General features: G+C 38.4%; 5 protein-coding genes and 1 long non-coding RNA gene across 10 annotated transcripts; 3 read left to right on the forward strand and 3 right to left on the reverse strand.

Annotated features, from left to right (window-relative positions):
• LOC140797778 (early nodulin-93-like) lies at positions 1-1,136 on the forward strand. The gene is made up of 4 exons (XM_073151427.1): positions 1-317; positions 445-506; positions 612-687; positions 824-1,136. The coding sequence occupies exons 1-4, from the start codon at positions 254-256 to the stop codon at positions 919-921; spliced, it is 300 nt and encodes a 99-aa protein (XP_073007528.1). The 5' UTR covers positions 1-253; the 3' UTR covers positions 922-1,136.
• A 2,602-nt stretch (positions 1,137-3,738) lies between these two features.
• Positions 3,739-4,771, forward strand: LOC140798062 (RNA-binding protein involved in heterochromatin assembly dri1-like). Its single transcript, XM_073151793.1, has 3 exons — positions 3,739-4,169; positions 4,304-4,374; positions 4,484-4,771. Exons 1-3 carry the CDS (start codon positions 3,847-3,849, stop codon positions 4,486-4,488), a joined length of 399 nt encoding a protein of 132 aa, XP_073007894.1. The 5' UTR covers positions 3,739-3,846; the 3' UTR covers positions 4,489-4,771.
• A 2,047-nt stretch (positions 4,772-6,818) lies between these two features.
• LOC140797897 (uncharacterized) lies at positions 6,819-8,754 on the forward strand. Its single transcript, XM_073151588.1, has one exon. The coding sequence runs from the start codon at positions 7,474-7,476 to the stop codon at positions 8,716-8,718; it is 1,245 nt and encodes a 414-aa protein (XP_073007689.1). The 5' UTR covers positions 6,819-7,473; the 3' UTR covers positions 8,719-8,754.
• Positions 8,755-9,833: 1,079 nt separating this feature from the next.
• LOC140797420 (uncharacterized) lies at positions 9,834-12,812 on the reverse strand. 4 transcript variants are annotated; one of them, XM_073150837.1, is made up of 4 exons: positions 12,677-12,812; positions 12,471-12,569; positions 11,268-12,181; positions 9,834-10,333 (listed from the first exon to the last, which is right to left on the reverse strand). In XM_073150837.1, exons 3-4 carry the CDS (start codon positions 11,991-11,993, stop codon positions 10,046-10,048), a joined length of 1,014 nt encoding a protein of 337 aa, XP_073006938.1. In that variant the 5' UTR covers positions 11,994-12,181; positions 12,471-12,569; positions 12,677-12,812; the 3' UTR covers positions 9,834-10,045. The 4 variants fall into 4 exon arrangements, with proteins under 4 accessions (XP_073006938.1, XP_073006937.1, XP_073006939.1 ...); XM_073150836.1 differs by having other exon boundaries at positions 12,471-12,689; XM_073150838.1 differs by lacking the exons at positions 12,471-12,569; positions 12,677-12,812 and adding an exon at positions 12,281-12,383.
• A 1,067-nt stretch (positions 12,813-13,879) lies between these two features.
• Positions 13,880-16,662, reverse strand: LOC140797421 (uncharacterized). 2 transcript variants are annotated; one of them, XM_073150839.1, is made up of 3 exons: positions 16,407-16,662; positions 14,632-14,863; positions 13,880-14,546 (listed from the first exon to the last, which is right to left on the reverse strand). In XM_073150839.1, exons 1-3 carry the CDS (start codon positions 16,544-16,546, stop codon positions 14,250-14,252), a joined length of 669 nt encoding a protein of 222 aa, XP_073006940.1. In that variant the 5' UTR covers positions 16,547-16,662; the 3' UTR covers positions 13,880-14,249. The 2 variants fall into 2 exon arrangements, with proteins under 2 accessions (XP_073006940.1, XP_073006941.1); XM_073150840.1 differs by lacking the exon at positions 16,407-16,662 and adding an exon at positions 15,331-15,498.
• Positions 16,663-17,873: 1,211 nt separating this feature from the next.
• Positions 17,874-21,572, reverse strand: LOC140797989 (uncharacterized). The gene is made up of 2 exons (XR_012110755.1): positions 19,513-21,572; positions 17,874-19,343 (listed from the first exon to the last, which is right to left on the reverse strand). It is a non-coding gene; the product is annotated as an uncharacterized lncRNA (long non-coding RNA).
• Between the last annotated feature and the right edge of the window lie 59 nt (positions 21,573-21,631).

Raw genomic sequence — 21,631 nt, forward strand, 5'->3', positions numbered from 1 at the left:
GGGAGAAAACAAGCGACTACCCATCTCTCTCCAGGCCAAGGATTCTAAACAAAAACCATCAGCTGCTTTTGCTTTCTACTCTGTTGCCCATCTCCCCCCATCCCTATATATATCTACCCATCTCCACTTCCATACTTCACAAGCGAACCAACTAAAGCCTTTTGAAAACTAGTAGCAAGCTTCTGCAGTCGCGCACATCTCTCCTTTGTCTTCTATACTAGTAGTTCAACAAAAAAGAAGAAGAAGAAGAAGGATGGCCTCAGTCACTGGTGCCTCTCTGGATCAGAAGCTGGCAATGGCAAAGCGCTGTTCCCATGGTACCACATATACTGCATGCATACACCTTAATGAAACTTACTTACTTTCTGTTCATTAATTACATTTGATTATCGATCGATCTCCTGCGTGTGATGCTGTTTAATTTGTTATATGTATGAATGGCAGAGGGAGTCCTGGCCGGAGCAAAAGCAGCCGTCATAGCTACTGTTGCGACTGCTATTCCCACGGTAAGCATTCATTCATTAATTTATATTTCACTTCCATTTCTTTCTGGTAGAATTAGTGATGCTCCCAATTGCATCTGATTAATGCTAGCTTTTGGTTTCAATTAGTTGGCGAGCGTTAAGATGCTGCCATGGGCAAGATCCAACATCGATCTCAGAGCTCAAGCCGTGATAATCTCCACAGGTCAGTAGATTAAACAAATTAACGATGTGCGTTACATAATCCATCAATTAATTACTAATAGTACTACTATTACCAATTTCGTTTTGATATGCTTTGTAAGTGGTTAATTATTTTACATACGTATTTGTATGCGCAGCTGCGGGATTGGCGTACTTTGTCGTTGCGGACAAGACGGTGTTGGCCTCCGCCAGAAAGAACTCCTTTGAGGCTGCTGCTCGCCGAGGCAACAATTAATATCAATTACTGAGAAATATCTATGAGTGAAGGAAGATCGATCCATCCATCCATCCATCTATTATTATTATTCCAAAATGCTAAGTAATGAGATCGATCTCATCATCTAGCTAGTAAGAGAGCGAGAGCGAGCGAGCGAGCCAGAGAGAGCGCTCTAGTATGTAAATTAAGTTTTTAGTATAATAATACATGGCAGTTCCGGTCGTGTTTACTTATGCTTGCTGTCTCGTGCTGATGCTTTTTTATCTTTTCTATTATTAATACTCACTGCACATCGGTCGCTTTAACACGCATTAATTGCCTCAAGTAGTTTCATTAATTAAGCTGACTAGTTAATTATATAAAATAGTCACAGTAACTTCACGTGATCAGCACATTATATCCAAAGTTGGCCAACTAACCTCACCGTACCATTATGATTTAAAATCGACTAATTATGTAATTATAGAAATAATAATAATGAAAGCTAGGTATTAAGTTCCCATTGTTTTCCCCGGGGCCGAGCCCCTTGATTATAATTTTTTCTTCTCTATTTTACCAGCGGTCAATGAATGAATCAAATTAATTGCTCGTGTTAGACTGACTAGGCCCTGGCCAACTTTTCATCTACCGACTAATTAAGTTATTGATGGATTAGTGACTCGGTCAAAGTTCGCACATAAGATCTAACATGGTTATTGACCCAATTGATTGTACTGTTACACTGGGAAACGGCGACCCCAAGGACTCTTTCTTATAAATTTCGGAGATGGTTTTCCAAGTGTTTTATGGGTTAATTAATTAAGCATTTTGAATTTTGATCCATAGATCTGGACCACTTAGTGAATTAAAATTACCTTTCGACATCGATGACGAGAAGTTTAGACGAGGTCATGAGCATGTCGACAATGCTTTTAATTAAGCAGTACAAATGAACGTGCTTGGGTTGAGTAAAAGGATGTGTTAATTAGTGCCCATATGATTTCATATTCCCACTTTAACTTTTTCCATGCATGGGCCGAGGCCCATACCAAGTCCATGATCACCAAATCAAGTTATATATCAGTATCCTTAAGTTTCACCCCCGACTTAATTGGGCCAACATTGGGCTTATCAAGCATTCTCAATATTAGAGCCCAGTCGCACAGGAAGAGAGTTGGCTTATGCTTTCAAATCCTATACAGTAACGTCATCAGCAATTCAGCATGCATGCGTCGGCCTCCAACGTCGACACTCCTAGGTGAATTCATGTGATTAATTATGCTCTTTAGACAAAAGAAATCTAAGGTATATATATCTATATATCTATATCTATATACAGCTAACAGGCGTTCCTCAGTGGGCTAAATTTAATGCAGGAAAGTAACGCGAGCAAAGGTACAAAGATTGGAGGGGGCCGGGAATAAATGAAATGGGGAAAAGAAAAAGAGTGAAATGAAGTAGGTGGGCCTGATCTTGTCGAAGGTTGTAAGTCGAAAATAGATTATGTGTCCTGGTGGTGATGGATCGAGAATAGATTTGTAGACTGTAGTAGTGGGGCATGGGATGATGCGGTTCCTTCTTATCCGATGTGATGTGAAGAAGGTCTCCTTAATTAATTAATTATATGCGAAAGCCACGATGCATGGCGAGCCCACATCAACATATATAATAATTAAGATGCATGTGTAATTATAACCAGTAGTACATAGGTTGCAATGCTTTATATCTCTACTAGCTCCACCACCGAGCTATTCGGGGAAGGTGGATCCTATCGATCGCCATCCACGCACAAGTGCATGGCATCTAAAGTTTGAGCACACGTGTGTGTGTGTGTATATATATATATATATATATGCATGTTCAAAAACTTGAGATGCTTAAATTGCCTCGTACGTACATGATGATCCAATCAACTACCTCAGCTTAATTGAGTAACTCGAGTTTCATGTGCCAATTGAGAGTACCATTTACATTTATCTTAGAATCTGACCATAAAGAGCTTTATATATTGTTGACCCACCAAAAGAAGTAAAGAACCTGGCTGCTAGCTTCTTTCTAAAGTATCTCTATGCATGAAATGAAAATATACATACATACATATATATATATATATATACGCTTTCCTGTATATTTTATTAGTAAGTTGTGTGTTTCATGACTTGATACTGTGTAATTAATCTAGACTACCAACCAAAAGCTAAGGCCGCTAAGATAAACGTTCGTTCCTCTACCGTGGACTCTAATTAGGTATCTAAATGCATGATTCACACCAATGTGATGCATGCAACTTACATAAGTTTAAGTTAGAATATTCTTTCAAACAACTCGGCAATATACCTACACATAATGTGAGATATTAAGGTTTTAAATCAATTGTTGATCAGCCATCAAATCACCATAATTAATTATCCATGCATATATATATATATATATACGTATGTATATGTATATGTATGTATATATATGTGGGTGGACACGATCATTGGAGCATCTTGCTCACGTTAGGTTGCTGATGATCCATCCCCAAGTAAGGCCTTCCTTATATTTTCAAAGTCCGTCCTTTTTAGTGGGAATCACATAAAGCCGAGGATATATGGACGGATGTAGCTAGTTAGATAGATAGAATGGGACTCTTTAGCGTGTGAATTTTTTTTTAATTAATCATATGCATGCCCAGCTAGCTAGCTAGTGAGCTTCTCAATTCCATCACACACACACACGCACACACACCCATACACTTTGATTCGATATTCTACGAATGCAGCAGGCCCACCTTAGTGAGTACATCAATCGATCAATCGATCGGCCCACATCCAGCGTGGGTATAAAAAGCCCACGCCAGCCCAAAACAACACCATGGAACCATCGATCGAGATCGAAAGCCAATCACTCAAATAATTAGCTATCTAAGTCCCAACTCCATCCCAAGTAGTCAGTTAGTGATATCTCTTGTCCTTGTGGAAGATGAGCAGCAGGAAGCCCGGAGACTGGAACTGCCGGTCTTGCGAATACCTCAACTTCTGCAAGAGGGAGTCGTGCCAGCGTTGTGGGGAAGCGAAGCTCGGGGTGGAGAGGAGGAGCGAGTACGGCAGTATAAGTGGCGGGGGTTGGGACGTCAAACCCGGGGATTGGTACTGCTCCTGTGGCGTCCACAACTATGCCAGCCGCCCCAATTGCTTCAAGTGCGCTGCAACAAAAAACGACTCCGCCGTCACACAATCTTGGGGTTTCCAATTGTCTGGCCACCCAACAGCCGGTTGGAAATCCGGGGATTGGATCTGTTCCAGGTACATCTACATACATACATACATACATACATACACATATATATTAATTCTACTACTACTACTACTCCTGCTGCTGCTGCTGCTACTACTACTACTACACACCATGCATTGATATGATATATTAACTTCTGTAGCTTGGAATGCAACGAGCACAATTTCGCGAGTCGTACAGAATGCTTCCGCTGCAATGCGCCAAGGAGATACGGTGGGTACCTCCAATCCTTTTTTTTCTATTGCCCATTCATTCCTCTTCTAAGTACTTTTCATGATTAATTCATAGCGACTTACAATCTTAATTCCCTGTTGAATTCCAGGTTGAATTCTGAATAAACTGCAAATTAATTCATATTGACGGAGACATGGGCTCATACCGTGCAAGTCCTTTTTTTATTTCTAGCTCCTAAGAGGCATGCAGCAACATTGACCAAGGGATTTAACATGGAAACTTCTTTTCTTCAGCATCTCGGTTCCTTACGGAATAGCACATAATATACTATACTATACTTTACCTGATGTATCGATCGCCTCAATAACCATCTCTTTTTTTTATGTGTACTAGAACTGTTATGGATATGTATAGGAGAAGATCTCCTATCCTACCACTTTTATTCCATAATCTTAACCAACAGAAAATGGCTTTATGATTATGGAGATAGATACGGACAAGTTATCCTCCCAAATTGTACTTTATTATCAGCCGCCCCCTGGGAGCTCAATGACAGTATATATATATATATATATATATGTATAGAGAGAGATAAATATAAATAACTGAGCATACCACTGTTTAAAAAATGTTCCAATGCGAAATAATAAATCGTAAAGCCAAGCAATCACACACAAAAGATATTTAAGATTCAATCAAATACTAATATAAATATAATAGTTACAAGATATTTATTTGTCACCTGCGGGACCCTACGACTCTATCTATAATGATTTTGCTCAACTCCCCTTCGATGTACCCCTTCCCTATAAGTTCCAAATATCAATAATTCATTAGATTATTGTTAGTATCACAGTGACTCTCAAGACAAAATTTTTTAAGATGCGAATAGACAAGATGTGTAGAAATATGTTCAACGCCTCATGTTATGGATCCTCCCAAAGCCGCAATGGCGATCTTTAAAATTATTTCGAAAAGATGTTTTGCCTATATTTCAGCATAGTGCAAAGTATTATTTATTTATTTTTATTTTTTTCTATAAGATTTGTCGGGTGTTTATGTGGTTTTCATGTGGCTTTAAAGGAGCCACATGACTTTGACCCTTTTGTAATTGTATTCTTAGCAAGATCAACTTTGTTGAAGATATTTAGACCTATATTGTGCTCACTCTATTTGTGTGTGCCAGATGGCTTATCTTCTCCCCCTCTTGGTTGTATATATGAGCACTTGTATTTTATTTTAATGTTTCATATTATATTTTTATTATTATTTGGTGTACTTTTAGCAAAACGAGAGACTTATTAAAATAATTATCGTATCTCTCTTTTTTATTTATTTATATATTAAGTTGTTATTGAGTGATAAATTTTAATGACATATTCTTATAGGCTGTTCATATATATATATATATATCCCATTTGTGGAATAGCCGACAACTTTGGTGGAATCTCCTCTACTGCTCTACGTGTTGGTCAGTATAATAAATTCTAATTAGCGTCCTTTTGATGTCTCCCCTCTCAAACTCCAATTCCGCGAGCTTACGCGGCCCTCCGTCATGGCTTGGGGTCCAATGAATGTACTCAGTTAATGTAATGTTCCCAGAAGGTGACTGCTAGGGATACAAGAGAGAGAGAGAGAGAGAGAGAGAGAGAGAGACAAACCCAGTAGATAAGATTCGAACAGCCATTATGACCTACTTTTACTTGGAAAAGTGGATTTCGATGGGAGAATTAATGATTGCTATGCTCTACTCTGGCATCAAAACCCTATTAAAGGAGAGAATCCGCAATGCTTAAAGATGCATGCAATCACTCACCCAACAAGAGTTAGAGAAGGTGAAGCAAACTAACAGACTATTATTTCCAGTGATCAGAGCCTCCAAACCTTTTCACGTTGCAGGTTATAGAGCTAGCAATAGAAAAGCATGCAGAGCAGATTCCTCAATCCTCATACTACATTAATTCTTTCTCTGCAATCTATATAATACTGACAAGGATTAATTACATAAGTATCAAATACATAATTTATAAATTAATTAAGTTCCATTGGATTAATGTAATGTTGCAGAAATTTTATAAAATTATTATACATAATCTAATTGTGACGTTATCTTGGGATTGGAATGCGTGATGCCTGAAAAAGAGATACCGTAAGCAAGCAATAGGAATTTATTATAACATAACGGCATCACTAACAAATTCTTTTTTTTTTTTTTAAATCTTTTCCCTTTTACCGATCTTTTAATCCGTTGAATGCTAATAATCAAAGCATCCACATATTCTTTCTACCAGCATCTCGATAAAAAAAAAAACAATTTTTTTTTCAAATTTTAATTTTTTTTACTCTTCCTTTCTATATATGCGAGGGGACCACATGCTTGCTGTGGCCATTCGATCTCACAGCCCACAGCCACAGGTAAGCAGCCTCCTTTTGTTTCTGTCAACTAGTGTAAGCTCCTCGGATGTGTCTTATAGACATAGTTCCACATAAACAAACTCCTTTTATAACTACAGGAGTTAGTTATATCAAGTTTTGATGAGGAGGAATATTCCATGTACATGGAGTGATGGAGATTTACACCAAGCTTTTTTCTGTAGGACTGACTACAAGTTGGAAATAGTGGATAACTCGTTATAGTTGGACGTTGGTGCTCTTCGAGTTAGTAGACCAGAACCCGGCTCGACAAGTTCTGGGCGTAGCCGTAGCCGTAGCCGTAGCCCAGCCTGCAAAGCCCTCTAACTCCTAACTCCTAGGCCATGGCCCTTGTGACGAACTAACAAACCCTCTGCCGTCGCATCAGCGCTGGAGTTTATATCTGAGGCTGTTGGTTATATGCTTTCTGCGCCTCTTCCAGAGAATCTTTGATCGTCCACTTTTATTTAATCAGTCACGTCGTCACATGTGCTACTACAACTATTTTCCGTCAGATTTGACGAACATATACTCCAATTGCTCTTAGCCTCAAGGTTGTTGCTCTCTTATTATATACCCACGTATCGGAGTGGGTATACACCTATTTCTTCGTTCCGAAATTCCTGCAAACCAAATGCTTGACGAAATGCCCCTTTGAAGCTGCTCGACCTGACACTCTGATATCATTTAGCTGACAGGCGGATCTTGATCACCAATTTCTAACAAATGCATCACAGGACCATATCAACCCTTGTCTCCCACCCAAACATACTGCGAGAAAGGTGTAGTAGGCATTTCAGGACAGGAATCTCATCCCAGGCGAAAGCACTTGTACAAGATTTGCTGCCACCAGAATGGTACAAAGTTGCCTATGCTAGGCTAATCAAACTGTCCCACGTGCTGCAAAATGTGGAACAGATCAACGGAAGGCTAACACACACCTACGATGGCTCAATCATTGCAGGCGATCATATTGCCAGCCAGATGCAGACCTTCAATTCACTTGTAAAACCCTTCATTGCATCTCCGATACGATATCATTCTTACTGGAACAATATAGAGAGAACACGATCCGTATCCGGTGCTTGTTTTAGCAAGCCAACTGACTGGAACACTGTGACCTTGAATTCTCTTACCAAAATCTGTAACTTGCTCAACATCTCTGCTCAGCAGAGGAGTTCTGTCAGGCTAACAGTCTGTCCGCAAGCTACACAGCACCACATTTGGAGGGGAGCACTTGAGGAGGTACTTAGAGATCTCAAGTATGAAATGGACTCTGTCAAGTGCAAGTCCCGGACATTTCGAATGGCTGAGCAGATTGCCTCCACTTGCATCCAATTTTTTGCCGAGACAGCCAGTGTTTCTGTATCAGATTCACCTTCATGGATGCGACCAACACCTATGAAGAAGGTGGAGGAGCCACAGCTGTCACGTAAATGGGAGGAAGTACTGGAGATGTTTGTGGACCTTTCAAAATGCATAAGCAAAGAGGAAGGATTGGCATACCACGCCTCCAAGATTGAGTCAATGAAGGAAGGGCTATACCAGATCAGAGATATCTTGATCGAGAAAAATATCAGTTACAAGGAGGCGCAAAGACAAGACTGTCTTGTTCAGAAGAAGCTATCCAAGAGCCTAGGTCACTCTTCCAAATGTTTGTTCACATTGCTGCTTTATTATCTGTATGGGACTGTTAGGGATATCGAAGTAGAGGTTTGTGGAGCTCTTCATGGAAGTGGTCGAAATTTTAGCTTGTGCATTGGAAAGGTATTGCCTTCGGATGATGAACGTATGGTGCGGAATGGAGTGAAGCAGCTGGGCAGAGCTCTAGGAATCTTTAAGTTTGTGTGGGAAACAGCAGCTGTTGGTGCGGCGTTGGAGTTGCATGGCCATTTGTGGTGTCTAGGTGCTGAAGAAAAGACTCTTACATACAGAGGAAATGTATACTATGTTCATGGAATAAGGCTTTGATGTATCAATACAGATGGGTGATCAGGTTTCTTGCTCTGAGTTTGGTCCATCTTTGGCCAAAGGTGAACAATTTGTGATAGAAAAATGAAAGTGCCGGAAAATCCTTCTTAATTCCATCATAACGGAAAAGAGAGTTGAAACTGTTGTTTTATTTGGCTCAATTCAAAAGGGGGTTTCAAACCCTTGGCTAACGTTCGAATTTAGACTTATAAAAGGGCGTTCGAACATGCTCAAACAATCGTTTCGACTGTTCCGCGAGTTTTCTATTCCATAAGTTACACCTATATACACAATTATAATGATTTTTAGGGTTAAGAGCGATAGAGGAGAGAGGGTTTTGTAGCAAGAGGAAAGGGTTTTTGAGAAATCATATCTTTATTGTATTTAAAAGAGATTTAAGGCTTGAAAAAAACACTAATATTTATATCTCTACTAGTGGATCAAAGCTTTGTATTGCCCGTAAATATAGACACATCGCCAAACCATAGAAAACCCGTATCTTGTTCTCTCTTTTCTTGTTGTTTGTATGTATTTGGTATTCCTACTTGCGGTTATCTTGGGTGGATAATAGATGATTAGTAGTTCTCTACTTATAGCATTTTGATTGTGAATTTTTTATTTGGTCTTTGCTAATATTTGGTTTTTCATAATCTATTGTTATTCTATTTGGACTCTTTTGTGTGTTTGAGATTACTTCCGCCTTTCTTCACCCCTTTGGTTACAACAAAAATTAAAGTTTCTGGTTAATTTAGCAATTTGTAACGCACAGAATCTCTTTAGAAACACTACTGCAGGCTTTCACTTCGAGTGATGTTGTCTTGAATTCTTACAAATAAGAATGTGCAACTGAGTAACGGGTGAGATCGTATAGAATCGTAGAGTGGATTGGCAGTCCTCTCTTATTACTATAATCATTAAAACCAATGAAAGGTTTTAGTGTAGCTCATTGTAAAATGTTGAAAGATATCAATTGTTCAGCAGTTTCCTTTCCTGAAAGCTTCAAATAGTTTAGTTTGTCGCTGCACAGTTTCTCTTCAGCAGTTTCCCTTTGCTTCTATAATTTTTCCAGTAACAATATCATCGCACTAACTCTTCTTAGCGCAAAAGAGGAAGTCTTCGAGTATCATGGATGGTAAGCTTTTATTAAATATTCAGTTCACCGACAGAAATTAAGAAGAGAATAAATCAAGGCCTGGAGAATTTGATAATTACATAGCCCTAAATGTCTGTAACCTACAGAATTTCACCATACTCTGTCATCATTAATAGATATACACAATTCAACAGAGAACTATAAGATGAATACAAGATGTACACTGTGCAACCTTTAGTCTTCTTCACTTTCTTTTAATGATCTCGCCCATTTTATTGTCTCTCTGACCAAAGAATCCATAGGGTCGATGCATTTCTTAACAAGCGGATCATCCTGAGGTAAGAGTCCATTCATATCATCAGAGGCAAGGACTATAGTGTTAACAGCCTTCAGTAGAAGAACTTGGAGTGCTATCCTCAAAAGATTCCTCGCACCCTCCATGTCATTTCTTCTAAACGCACTGACAGCCGGTACAACAGTGTGTTCCATGGTTGCTTTATCCGGATAGATTACGTCAAATCCCTGCAGCACCGTATCATGGACACGGAGTTTAGGTATATCAGTTTCTCCTAGTCTTTCACCAAATCCGGTAGTAAAGTTAAATGATACCACTTCAGAGAATGCATGTTATATCACTTGCATGGCAGTAGAGAATGAGGGATACTATTTTAAACAAGATTGAGAATGATGCCACTCATAAAGGCTCAGAAGAGATATGGCTAGGACCAGTTCTACAATTCTATAAGACATGCAATTGAATGATCGGGCAGCAGCCAAAGAACATTTTGCAACCAATCTCCCAAGTCCTACTTGTATTTTTCATTGGACTCTATTTTCTTTATACATTTCTGTCTGTCTGGTCCTTCTTACGGCATTTTAAAATAAATTATTCTAATTTCCTCTCATGTGACCTAACCCTTAAAGAAGTAATGGTCTTTTTTTCAATTCAGGTTTCACTGTTCAGCAGAGGCTCACCATAGATTGGCAGATATTAAAATTTAAAAAAAAAAAAAGAGGTTTGTGCTATCCTAAGGTAGTGAACTACATAATTCTAATTTAGTTTTAAGTACATTCAGGACTGGTATGATGTTATATACTAACATTCTTTGTTTTCGTTTTTTGCCAAATTGGTTTAGATCATGATACTTCTATATGCAATTTCTGTGAGAAATTGCAGGGTTATGATCTTCTATCTTAGATTTCATGAAGATAAGATACTACTTTATTTTATTTTTTCCATCCATCATTTTTCAGCAGCCTTCTTGGCAAGATCATTCACACATGGGATGAGAATCACACGGTATTGTATGAACTAACCAAATGAATCATCAAAACTTGTGGTACTTCACTGATCTAAAAGAGGGGGGGATGGTCAAGTTTATCCGGATTCTAATTGAAGCTGAGAACAATAAATGGAAACAAGTTGAAAAATAAATGAGGAATTCTCATCAGTTACCTGGCTCTGCAATTTCTCTTGATAAATTCTGGAGGTTAGCGTTGTATCTGTGGTTAGAACTCCTATCCGCACATTACTTCCAGCTTCAATTGGCCTGAAATTTGCTGCTCTGATTTCCTTAGCTACACAGTCACCAACATTAAGGAATGGTACAGAACATTCCTCAGAAATCTCCTCATGCCATGCATGTGATATGTGACATGGCATAACAACGCAACGAGCTCCAGATCTCTCCATAAAGAGTCTCTTCTGCCTTAAATTCCCCACAATTGAAGTATGATTGTACTGGATATTGTTATTTATTGAGGTAGGGTATGGAAGAAAACTTCTTTCGTGGAGCAAAAGCTCTCTATTCAAACATGGATCACTGCAAACAATCAAAGGAAGAGTTTCTTCTCCATCTAGAGAAGTACCCTTGACAAGCTTCTCCAAGAAACTGAGAGTGGAAACAGCCGATACCCCTCCTATAACACCAATTGCATTTGGTGAACTGAGGACAGGGCTATCAAATCCACTTCCTGCTGTAGAGGAAGTCGCTTCAAAATTCTTTGATTCAGAGAGATTGCCGTTCCCCTCAGTCTTGAGAAGAGATGGCGATGCTTTTGCATTAAAAAAAGAACGAGAAGGCCCAGATTTACGGCGTCTCTGATTTCTATTTACTACATCCACAAAGTGTACCTGGTAATTCAATGTGTTGTAAGACATCGTTTTGCTTCCGTCAAACATCGTCCACCTACTTCATCTCTTCTTTTATAGTGGTTTAACAACTCTGGTTCTCTACTAGCTTGCACTGGATCTTTAATATCTTCTGAGCTATCAAGATGGCAGCAATACTTTTACTTCATTAAATTATCAGCTCTGACAGTGAGAAAGAAGAAACTCACCCAACCCCTTTTGCTGATAAAGCACCTTCCCTGAGGTTTCCAAAATTATTAACTTCTTAAAGAGGAGGAGGAGGAAGAGGAAGGAGAGCAGAAAGAAGTAATCTCAATCATTTGCTACATATAACCTACCACCGAAGTCTACCCGATAACAACATAATTATTCTTCAAATTTTCAGATAGGACAATACAACCACCAGCACCACCAATCACCAGCAGCCAAATTAACCCGACACTATAGAACCTAACAAGGATTAAATGTGGAAGCAAACAAAAACGAATCCATCACCAAGTTATGTTTTTTTAATTATTAAAAAATTACCCCTTTCTTTCGTTGGGGGGAGTGAGAGGATGGACACTGGAAAGGATGCAACCAAGAAGTTGCCTCCTTGCTTTGGGAACTTTCTAGTTGACGCCTCACCTGAGAGAGTAATCTCGATCATATAGGAAAAAGCCAAGCAAGAGAAGTGTGGAAGAGAAAAGAACCAGCTCTAACTCACTTTACTTCTTCTCTGCTTATCACCTTACCTTGCCTCAGCACGACACGACTCTTTCCAACACACGTAGATTTATCTGTCATTTGCTCCGACATCACATCGTATCGGGTTCTCCAAGGAGGAAAAATGGGTAACAGTAGTGCGAAATTATTCTACCCTCCCACATTATTAACTTTTGGCATTAATTGTGCTCCTTATCCATCATTTGCCATATCGATGCGATCCATAATTCTGAATCACATGACGGGCCACTAGCTTTTCCTTCCAGAAGAGAAATGCTCCAACAATGATGTCACGTAGCCATTTCCTTCTTCCTTCTTTTTTCTTTTTACTTTTTACTTTTTTCAAAAGAAGTCTGTCGACAACGAAGCCATTTCTAATCAGACAAAAAAATCCACATGGTAAAGGCTGATACAAAGTGCCCAAAGCTGGCCTAGCTAAGAAATATAAAGGAAGGCCACATGCTTGGCTGCTGCCGTGTTGCTGGACAAGGGTAGGATTGCATGATTGAACGTAGAGTTATATATATATATTTTTTCTTTTCCGAAACTTGTCATTTTTAGCGTCATTGCCTGCTAAACTCGATCGTCTATTCCCTAACTCAACAGCCTATAGTCCCTGTGAAAGGGACTTGAATAAAATTAATAACAAGCAATAAAAAGTATAGTCCCTGTGAATATACAAGCGAAAGATGAAAGATAAGTTTTCTTAAATAAAAAAAAAAGAAAGGGAGAGAAAAATATTAATTAACTACAACTATGAGCAGCACTTGAATAAAATTAACTGGGCGGGTTCCACTTTCTCAACAAAAATATTACGACTACGACTAGCACGTACTGTGTGATCAATAGTAGGAACTCCGAAGAACCCTCTAGATCAGAATAAGCTAAATAAAGTTCACTTTGATGAGTAGGCCATGATCATAAATGATGCCCTCTTCTTGCCCGGCAGTGAGCACTCAAAATGTCTCTGCCTGCATATATAAAGAATTAGAGCACTCACTGCTGCATTTCTTAAGAATTAGTTCAAATGAAGAAAAGGAGAAGTATTAGGTCAGATGCAAATTATAACCTAAACCTGAGAGAAAAAAACTGAAGCAATCCCTATGCGGGTTAGACTAGTTTTTCTACATCTAATATTTTTGAGAAATTTTTTTACTACATCTAATATTACTCCTAGGAACAATTCAAACACATAAAACATTGCAATTAACCCATGTATAATATCAACAAAATTTATGTAGCCATCAAACGCTATAGATTAAAGTTTTTTCACTTCTTTTGCAAGTAATGCAAATCATTGTCATCATGAAGATTATTCTAAAGATACATAGTAGTGCTCAATCTGATATTCATTTTGCCTTCAGAAAAGCGGACGGCGGCCTGCATTGCAAAGGAAGTCACCTCCCAAGGATGCCACATTCTCATCATTGAAAGAAAAGATACTTCGACTGTAATGTTTACCTGGATAGAAACCGAATTTAAGTTGCCAGAACTATGTTACATAGATTGCATGTGCCACGGCACACATGATAAGTCATCCAAACACTTTCCAACAACAAAAGGGCGGAAGAAGAAAGAACCAACTAATATCTGTCTCCTCAACTACTTCAGCTTTGACTTGGCAGAACTTTTCAGTGGTTTAGCAATAGAAACAGGTTGAGTACTTCTAGCTGCCTTCTTAATGTTATACGTTATAGATGAGAATGCACAAACCAGTGCAACCAAAATAGTTGGGTAAACATAAACAGCTTTTGCTGAATCTGTGTTTACTGGTTTTCCAAAAATCCCTTCTTTCACAAGGCCCCAAACAATCAAAAGGGTCCCAAACAAGGTCATCCTCCCTGGATTTATGAGACCGACCAGCGCTCCCGCAACGCAGAAGTAGCTTCCTGCAAGGATCTGGTGACCGGCAGACAAAGTCAGCTTCATAGCTTTAGGTAAAATCCATCAATAAATATTTGTCATTAAAATAGCACGTTAAGACCTCAAGACGCTGGAGATCAACTACTGCTGAAGCATTTTTGGCTTCCGTCAGGTTGTACATGTCAAATAGGTTATTCCAGCTTGGAAAAGTCATGCTTGTAGCGAGACTGCTCACTATAGATCCAGGATAGAGGAGAGCCTTCACGACAAATGGTGGGAATATTTCACTTGCAATCAGCTGAGAAGATGTTACTTGTATTGGTGTTGTACACATTCCTGATCTGCATGGGACCCTGAATGAGACAAAAATGGAATTTGATATGAGTGATTATCATAGATTTGGTGGTATGAAATTCAGTTTTGTAGCCAAAATTTCTAATCAGCAACCAAAAAGAACTTGCAAGATGCTATCTTCGCTACTGCCATTTAAGTTACAGAATCATTCTTAGAGCTAGATCAGAGTTTAGTCAATCTTCCTTTCTAATGATCACACTTCTGTCTGGTAACCCCCTAGAAGAGAGCAATGACTCATTAACAAGGGTAGAAATTCCAATAAGTAAGGAATTTGGCTGGAAAAAAATAGTTGATATCTTCAGGACTTAGTATATTGAGCATTTAAACCTAAATATAGAATATGGCATGGAAAAACAATGGCCAAATCATTGAGAACATTTGTAATCTAATACATGTTGTATCTTCAGGACTTAGTATATCTCCATCTTAGATCATATGGAGAACTTGTCAGGTCAGATAAATTTACCAGAATTCCAGTAAGGTATTGACAATAGTTGGCTCGAATATAGAAACCTTGAGCATTTGGAATCCCTGATAGACATTGACGATGGTTATGGTACATATTGGTTAAAGTGAAAGGAATATGGGCCTTAAAGTGATGAAATTTTGTATATGAAAGTCTGGGACTGGTCATAGACATGAAAGATGGTAGACAGAAGTAAAATTGTATATTCAAGTAATCGAGAGAGATCAGCTACGTCACACAAAAGGTTGCAAGTATGAAGGTGGTCAAATATCAAAAAAGGGAAGTGAAATCTAAATATTTAAGATTTGATAGAACTCACACAACAATAAAGTAACTCCAAAAGAAGCACCACTTGAAAAAGGTGTAACATAGTTCCACATATCCTAAATGCAACCAACGACAGCTAGGATCTCTAATCAAAGATGAACCTACATTTCACATGTCATCCAATTCCATGTTCCAGGAAATTTACAATCTTAAAGGTTTGTTGCTATGAAATAACACTCACATCAGTATCGTTATGCTAGATAAGTTTATGCAAGCATCGCCTTTTCCTTTCACAGATGATAGCTGCACAACTACATCAGTATGCATTTAATGGACGAAGGAAAGTTCATTTGTATGTGACTAAGGAAGCTACATAAACCTGTGCTCATGTACTCTACCATAAGATAATATATATATATTATAGCAAAACTGTCGCAGCTTACACCACACAACGAAGGATCGAATAATTTACCTGAGAAATACAAACTATAGTAAGATTAACGGACAAAGGAAAGTTCATGGATCAATAATCCAAAATCAGAGAGAATCTTCAACAAAAAGAGAGAGAGAGAGAGAAAAGAATAAGAAGAAGATCTACGATCTTTTCTTTCTATGGCGAAATCATCCAATTTTCCTCAAAACAATTTAGGGGAAAAAGATGCTGCACTACTAAATTACGTTGACCTAGCTTATAAAGACAAGCCACATCCTAAAACAAGTAGGAAATATTCTTCAATGCCTTCAATTAAAATCACAGGTATTGGGATCTGAGTTCTACGAGAGAGGGAATAGAGAAAAGGATAATTAACCTGAAGAGAGGAATCTGGAAGATGATGAGAAGAAAGAAAACGCGAGAAGCCAAGAACGAGATCCTGCGGCTCGTCCATCCCCTGGAGGTAGAAGGAGGAGGAGGAGGAGGAGGAGGAGGAGGAGGAGGAGGAGGAGCCATCGGAGAAATCAGAAAACAAACAGAGCGAGCGAGAGCAGGGTAGAGAAAGAGAGACTCCTAAACTGTAGTCCTTTTTCGCTTTTGCCCCTTCCTTCCTCTTTAGTTAGTCAGACTTGCGAGTGGGGGTAATTCGATTTAGTTATAGCTAATAATAACTACTAGACCCACCTAAAACAATTGTGCTGCGAGAAATTTATCCCCGGACACTGCCCATTAGGTCCAAATCTAAAACCAGTAGATGAAGAATGGACTCAAAACAAATATCGATTTGATGATATAGGAATTAGGAGGCTAAACGGCCCCCAAACTCCCAAAGAGATCTATCTCTACTGACTTCTCCCTTGTTTGATTCAAAGGGTTTCCCCATATATAAGGCCAAATCATCAGCTGTAAATGATCTATTGCTTGTCTTTTTATAACCAGGTTAAGGTCAATCTGAATGTCATTTTCCTAATTCACGTCAAGCTGCTAAGCTTGTTACAATTCTTACTTTGGTCTTAAACAACAATACAATAACTTTTGCTCCATAGACCTTGTCGAACTCCTGATCGTAACAAAGCAAATTAAGTGCGTGCGTCAAAATCCAATTAGAGAGAGAGAGAGAGAGAGAGAGAGAGAGAGAGAGCATCACTGGCCACTGGCCTTCTTGATGTCATGGGCCATCTTCCTGGAGCTGAACTGGTTGATCAGGCTATCTATCATAAACTCGCCTGGCGCATCGGAAACAGCGTGCAACTGCATGAAGCGCGCCATGTCGTCCGCCTCCATCACTTTGACCCCAAGCACTGCTGCAACGTCTGCTACATTCATCTCCATGTGCGGCAACGATTTCCTCTTTGTGGTTTGCCCTCTTTCTCCAGGAATATGAACCGTACGTGGAGTACTCCTCAAGCCAACCACCGGAATTGTGATCAGTCGTCTCATACCTATATATGTTGCATTTGCTGCTGGACTCCGTCTCGGGCCTGTGACTACTTCCCATTAATGCGATCACATATATAATGTAGTACGTTCCGTTACATTAGATAAATCATATATTACAACTTGAACTTGGAAACGAATCTAACATCATGATCCATGTCCAAGTTAAGGGAGGAACAGATAAGTGTCGAAAGAGCAGTGCATGTGCGGTGGTCATCTGTCACCGTGGAATTCATCAGATTGGGTAGGGGATTTCGGTTGGTAGGGAATAGGGACTATATATATATATACTTTTTAAGAGATTTCTTCGAGCCCATTTAGAGATGGGGTGGGTCTTGACTCTTGATTAAAGTTTTAATGCCGCTCTGGTTTAGCAAAAATGCTTTTGGAAAAGTTACAACAAATAAAATTCGAATTACTTTTGACATAATTGAATTCGTACAACAAATACACAAAAGTTTACAACTTATTGGTGATTTTTCTGACAGCTTCCCAGGTTTATTCTTATATAGCATGAATGCATGATGCTTGCATCATGGACAAGGTTACAAATTACAATAATTTCATGAGGGCTCTTGCAAACTGACGTATGTACAGGCAGTCCTTTTTCAGATCCAAATATATTTTGGTAGACCACGGGATCCAGGTTCACCAAGCGCTCCCTGTCATGAGTTTCATGACTGAAAAAAAGAAGAAGAAAAAGTTAAAGCTCTAAACATATAAATTAATCTCCCTCACATAAATTAACAAAACACCCATTTCCCACTGCACAGTACATCGACTCCCATTCCAAAACAAACAACCAACTAAACACAAACTACAGTCTCCCCTGCATTCTACCAAACAACCAACTAACCAATAACAACACTCCAGATATTAACGACACCCAATGTCTATCACAAACATCCTACAGATAATCCATCTATATTACAAAACCAGCATATAAGAGAACAAAACGTTCAGTAGTCACTGCATCCAAATATACAACAGACTTTATCAACCCTTCAAAATGAACACCTCCCTTAACAATCTTCTAGAATAACTGGGTTATCGAAAGCCCCTCAGATAGCTTCTTTTCCTTCTATGGTCATTTCCCCTTGCATTCCTGCCCGACACACAGGAATAGAGATGTTATTCTATGATGCAAAATTCTTCATTCATTAGAACGGTTGTTAAAAATTCTATTATTTATTTCAGTCCAGATGCTCTAAATCAGCACAGCCACCCAAATGAGCCACCAATTTTCCTTTTTCTATTTGATATACACAATCTCCCCTAAACAAGCCCCTCGCCTCGCATGGCTTGGATTGCTTCTAATACCACTAACTCTTCTCATCCTCATCAAAATATTTTTCACATAACCAACACTTGAGAAAGAGATGATTCACAATTTCATTTTGATTACAGATACACAACTAGATCTCTCCGACCACCCTTTCTTTTGGAGATTTTGATAGGTATTCTAATATGACATACTAACCACAAAAATGTTATCACTTTCAAAAGTATTTTCATCTTCCATAGCTTAGACATATTTTTACATATCATACCTCTACTACTCAGGAACCGATATAAAGATCTCACAATGTAAATTCCACTTGTCGTAAATGTAATTAGACTAAAAAATGGCTACTGGGCTACTATAAATGGATTAGGAAGAATAACTGACATTTCCTGCAGAACCAAAAAAATTCAGTGAAAATATGTAATTAATTAATCGTCAACAGTTGACTCTTCACATGCTAAACATGATATCTGCCCTTCAAGTTCAGAATCTGTAGTAGAATGGATAGAATGGATTATTTTTAAGGATATGATCTGCAGTAACATAAACAGATGCACTAGATCATTGAATCTTTCCACTGCCTCCAGAAACCTGCAAATGCAGAAAAGCAAGGAACTAAGAATTAATCGGCCGATAAAAATAATGAACAAAATAAGCTGGAAGACTAGGATTCTATCTTATGTAAACTATTTTAGAAAAGATCATCATCACAGTAGAAGTGGCTCATAGTAAAAAGAAGAAAACAACTAAACACACTCACATGACACTTGTAGTCCATGCAAGATCTTGAACAATATCTAACTCCGCATGCAAAATAAATTAGTGCTCATAAGCCCACTTCTCTTTTCTGTCACATACCACCAAAAGGATTAGAATGAAATTGAAGCTTGATAGTGTTAAATGAATCTTTTTCTCAAACAAGCAAGAGGAAGGCTTCAAGCTGCAGGATCAGAGAAAGCTTGCAAGATCAGTAACATGATTTCTGACCAGCAAACCATGATACCTTCATAAAACGATATAACATGGAAAGTCTAGTTGATGCAGTTATTCATGAACATTGATTAGGGGAATTTATAAAAAAATAGTCAGTCTTGATAGAAATGAAAAGTGCAACATAAATTAGCGACAAAAGACTAGAAGATGAAGATTACAAGCCATGCCTTAGGTGCAGAACCCACTTCAGCTTCATATATAGGAATACCATACCTACTGACAATTACAAAACATGCCGTGCTTGTCATATGGTTCTTGGATGGACCAGAATATTCACAACCTGACAAGTTCAAACTTGGATAAATTGTAAGATAACTAAGAAGACATAAATAGAACAACAGGTCTTAAGAAATTGATGCGCTGTATAAAGCTCCCCTAGGAAAACAAAGAAACACTGAAATAACAGATGGATTAAGAGTTAGAAATAGCGTACAAGTAATTGTAGACGTATTTTTACATGAATTTTCTTTTGCAGTCCAAGACTATATAGACTTTCCACCGTATCCATATGCAAGTATTAAGGAGCTTTTCAAAGGTATAAATGGTTAATTGCATGAAAATCCATGTGAAAAACCATCATCATAAATCTCAACCTCAAAGCCTTCAGCTAACAAAAAAGGCTTCTATAGAACACAAATTATATTTGCCGAAGGCCCAAAAAAATTGAATTCTTTGTGGTCAGATATCAAGCTGATGCTAATTCTCCACAACAACTGTCACACAAGCCCAATCCGACAAGAGCAACATCAAAAGAGGGGAGTTGCCAAGTGTTGTGCAATAATCCAAAAGGGCGCCAAAGCTATTCCTAATTACCCACAAACAAGAACAAATAAAATAGCAATAGATTTGGGTAAATAAATATTAATAAAGCTAATATTAATACCATATAGAAATCATAATCAAGATGTTAGATGTAGAGAACTTTTAATTATTCAAGACAATCACAAACAAAATTTTTAAATCTATGCAAACTATTAAAAAAGAGAGAACGAAAGACGAGATTTACGTAGTTCAGCAATGTGCTTATATACACGGACAATGCAAAATTTAATCCACTAGTACATATGTAAATAAAATATTTTTTACTAATTTCTCACAAATATAATAGAAAAGTGCTATCTCAAAACTCCCTACAAAATCCTCTATTTTTAATCTTCTTTCTTAACCCTAAAACCTCATCATAAAGTATTTATGGGTGTGATTCACAAATGGAAAACTATGTAGGGGCATTCGAACGACTGCCCGAGCGCATTCATACGCCCTTTTGCAAGTCTAGTTTGAATGCCCCGTTCGAACGGACTTCAATGCACTTTGAGTGTCAGCTTAGATTGAGCCAAAAAAACCTGAATTATCAGTGGTCTGTGAAGTTTGCTAAGACCTATGCAGCTTAGCCTTATTCAAATCAACATACAGTTGGTAGAAATAATGTGAAAAGTTCCTAACCATATGAACCAGGCAAACTAATAAAGCGTCCGGTATTCTAACAATGCAAGAAAATATATGAAAAGAACAGGACCCACTTACTATCACTGTGAAATCAATAGATGAATATTAGCAGGTGTTCGGGTGCCGAAAATGCGTCAAGAGAAAAAAAGGGGCAGGGTTTAGAGATTAGGGCGCCGTCATTTGGAAGTACGCCCTTCTGATTATTTGATTAAGACCGTTCCTTTAGGTTTCTTATCTTAATTTCTATTCCACCTTGTTCAACTATAAAGGGAATCAACTCCCTTCCGGTGGTCGAATCAAACAGTAATAGAAACACGACGATCTAAAAGGGAGATCATGACATTCTGTGATCCCTACATATAATTAAAATTCCGAGCGGGATTAAGGAGTGCAAGCATACGAAATAGTAACTGATCTCCAATCTCCACAGAAGGCAGAGA

Source organism: Typha latifolia, chromosome 11 (assembly GCF_019914945.1).
Source record: "Typha latifolia isolate L0001 chromosome 11, TyphaL0001v2, whole genome shotgun sequence".
NCBI classification, from domain to species: Eukaryota; Viridiplantae; Streptophyta; class Magnoliopsida; order Poales; family Typhaceae; genus Typha; species Typha latifolia.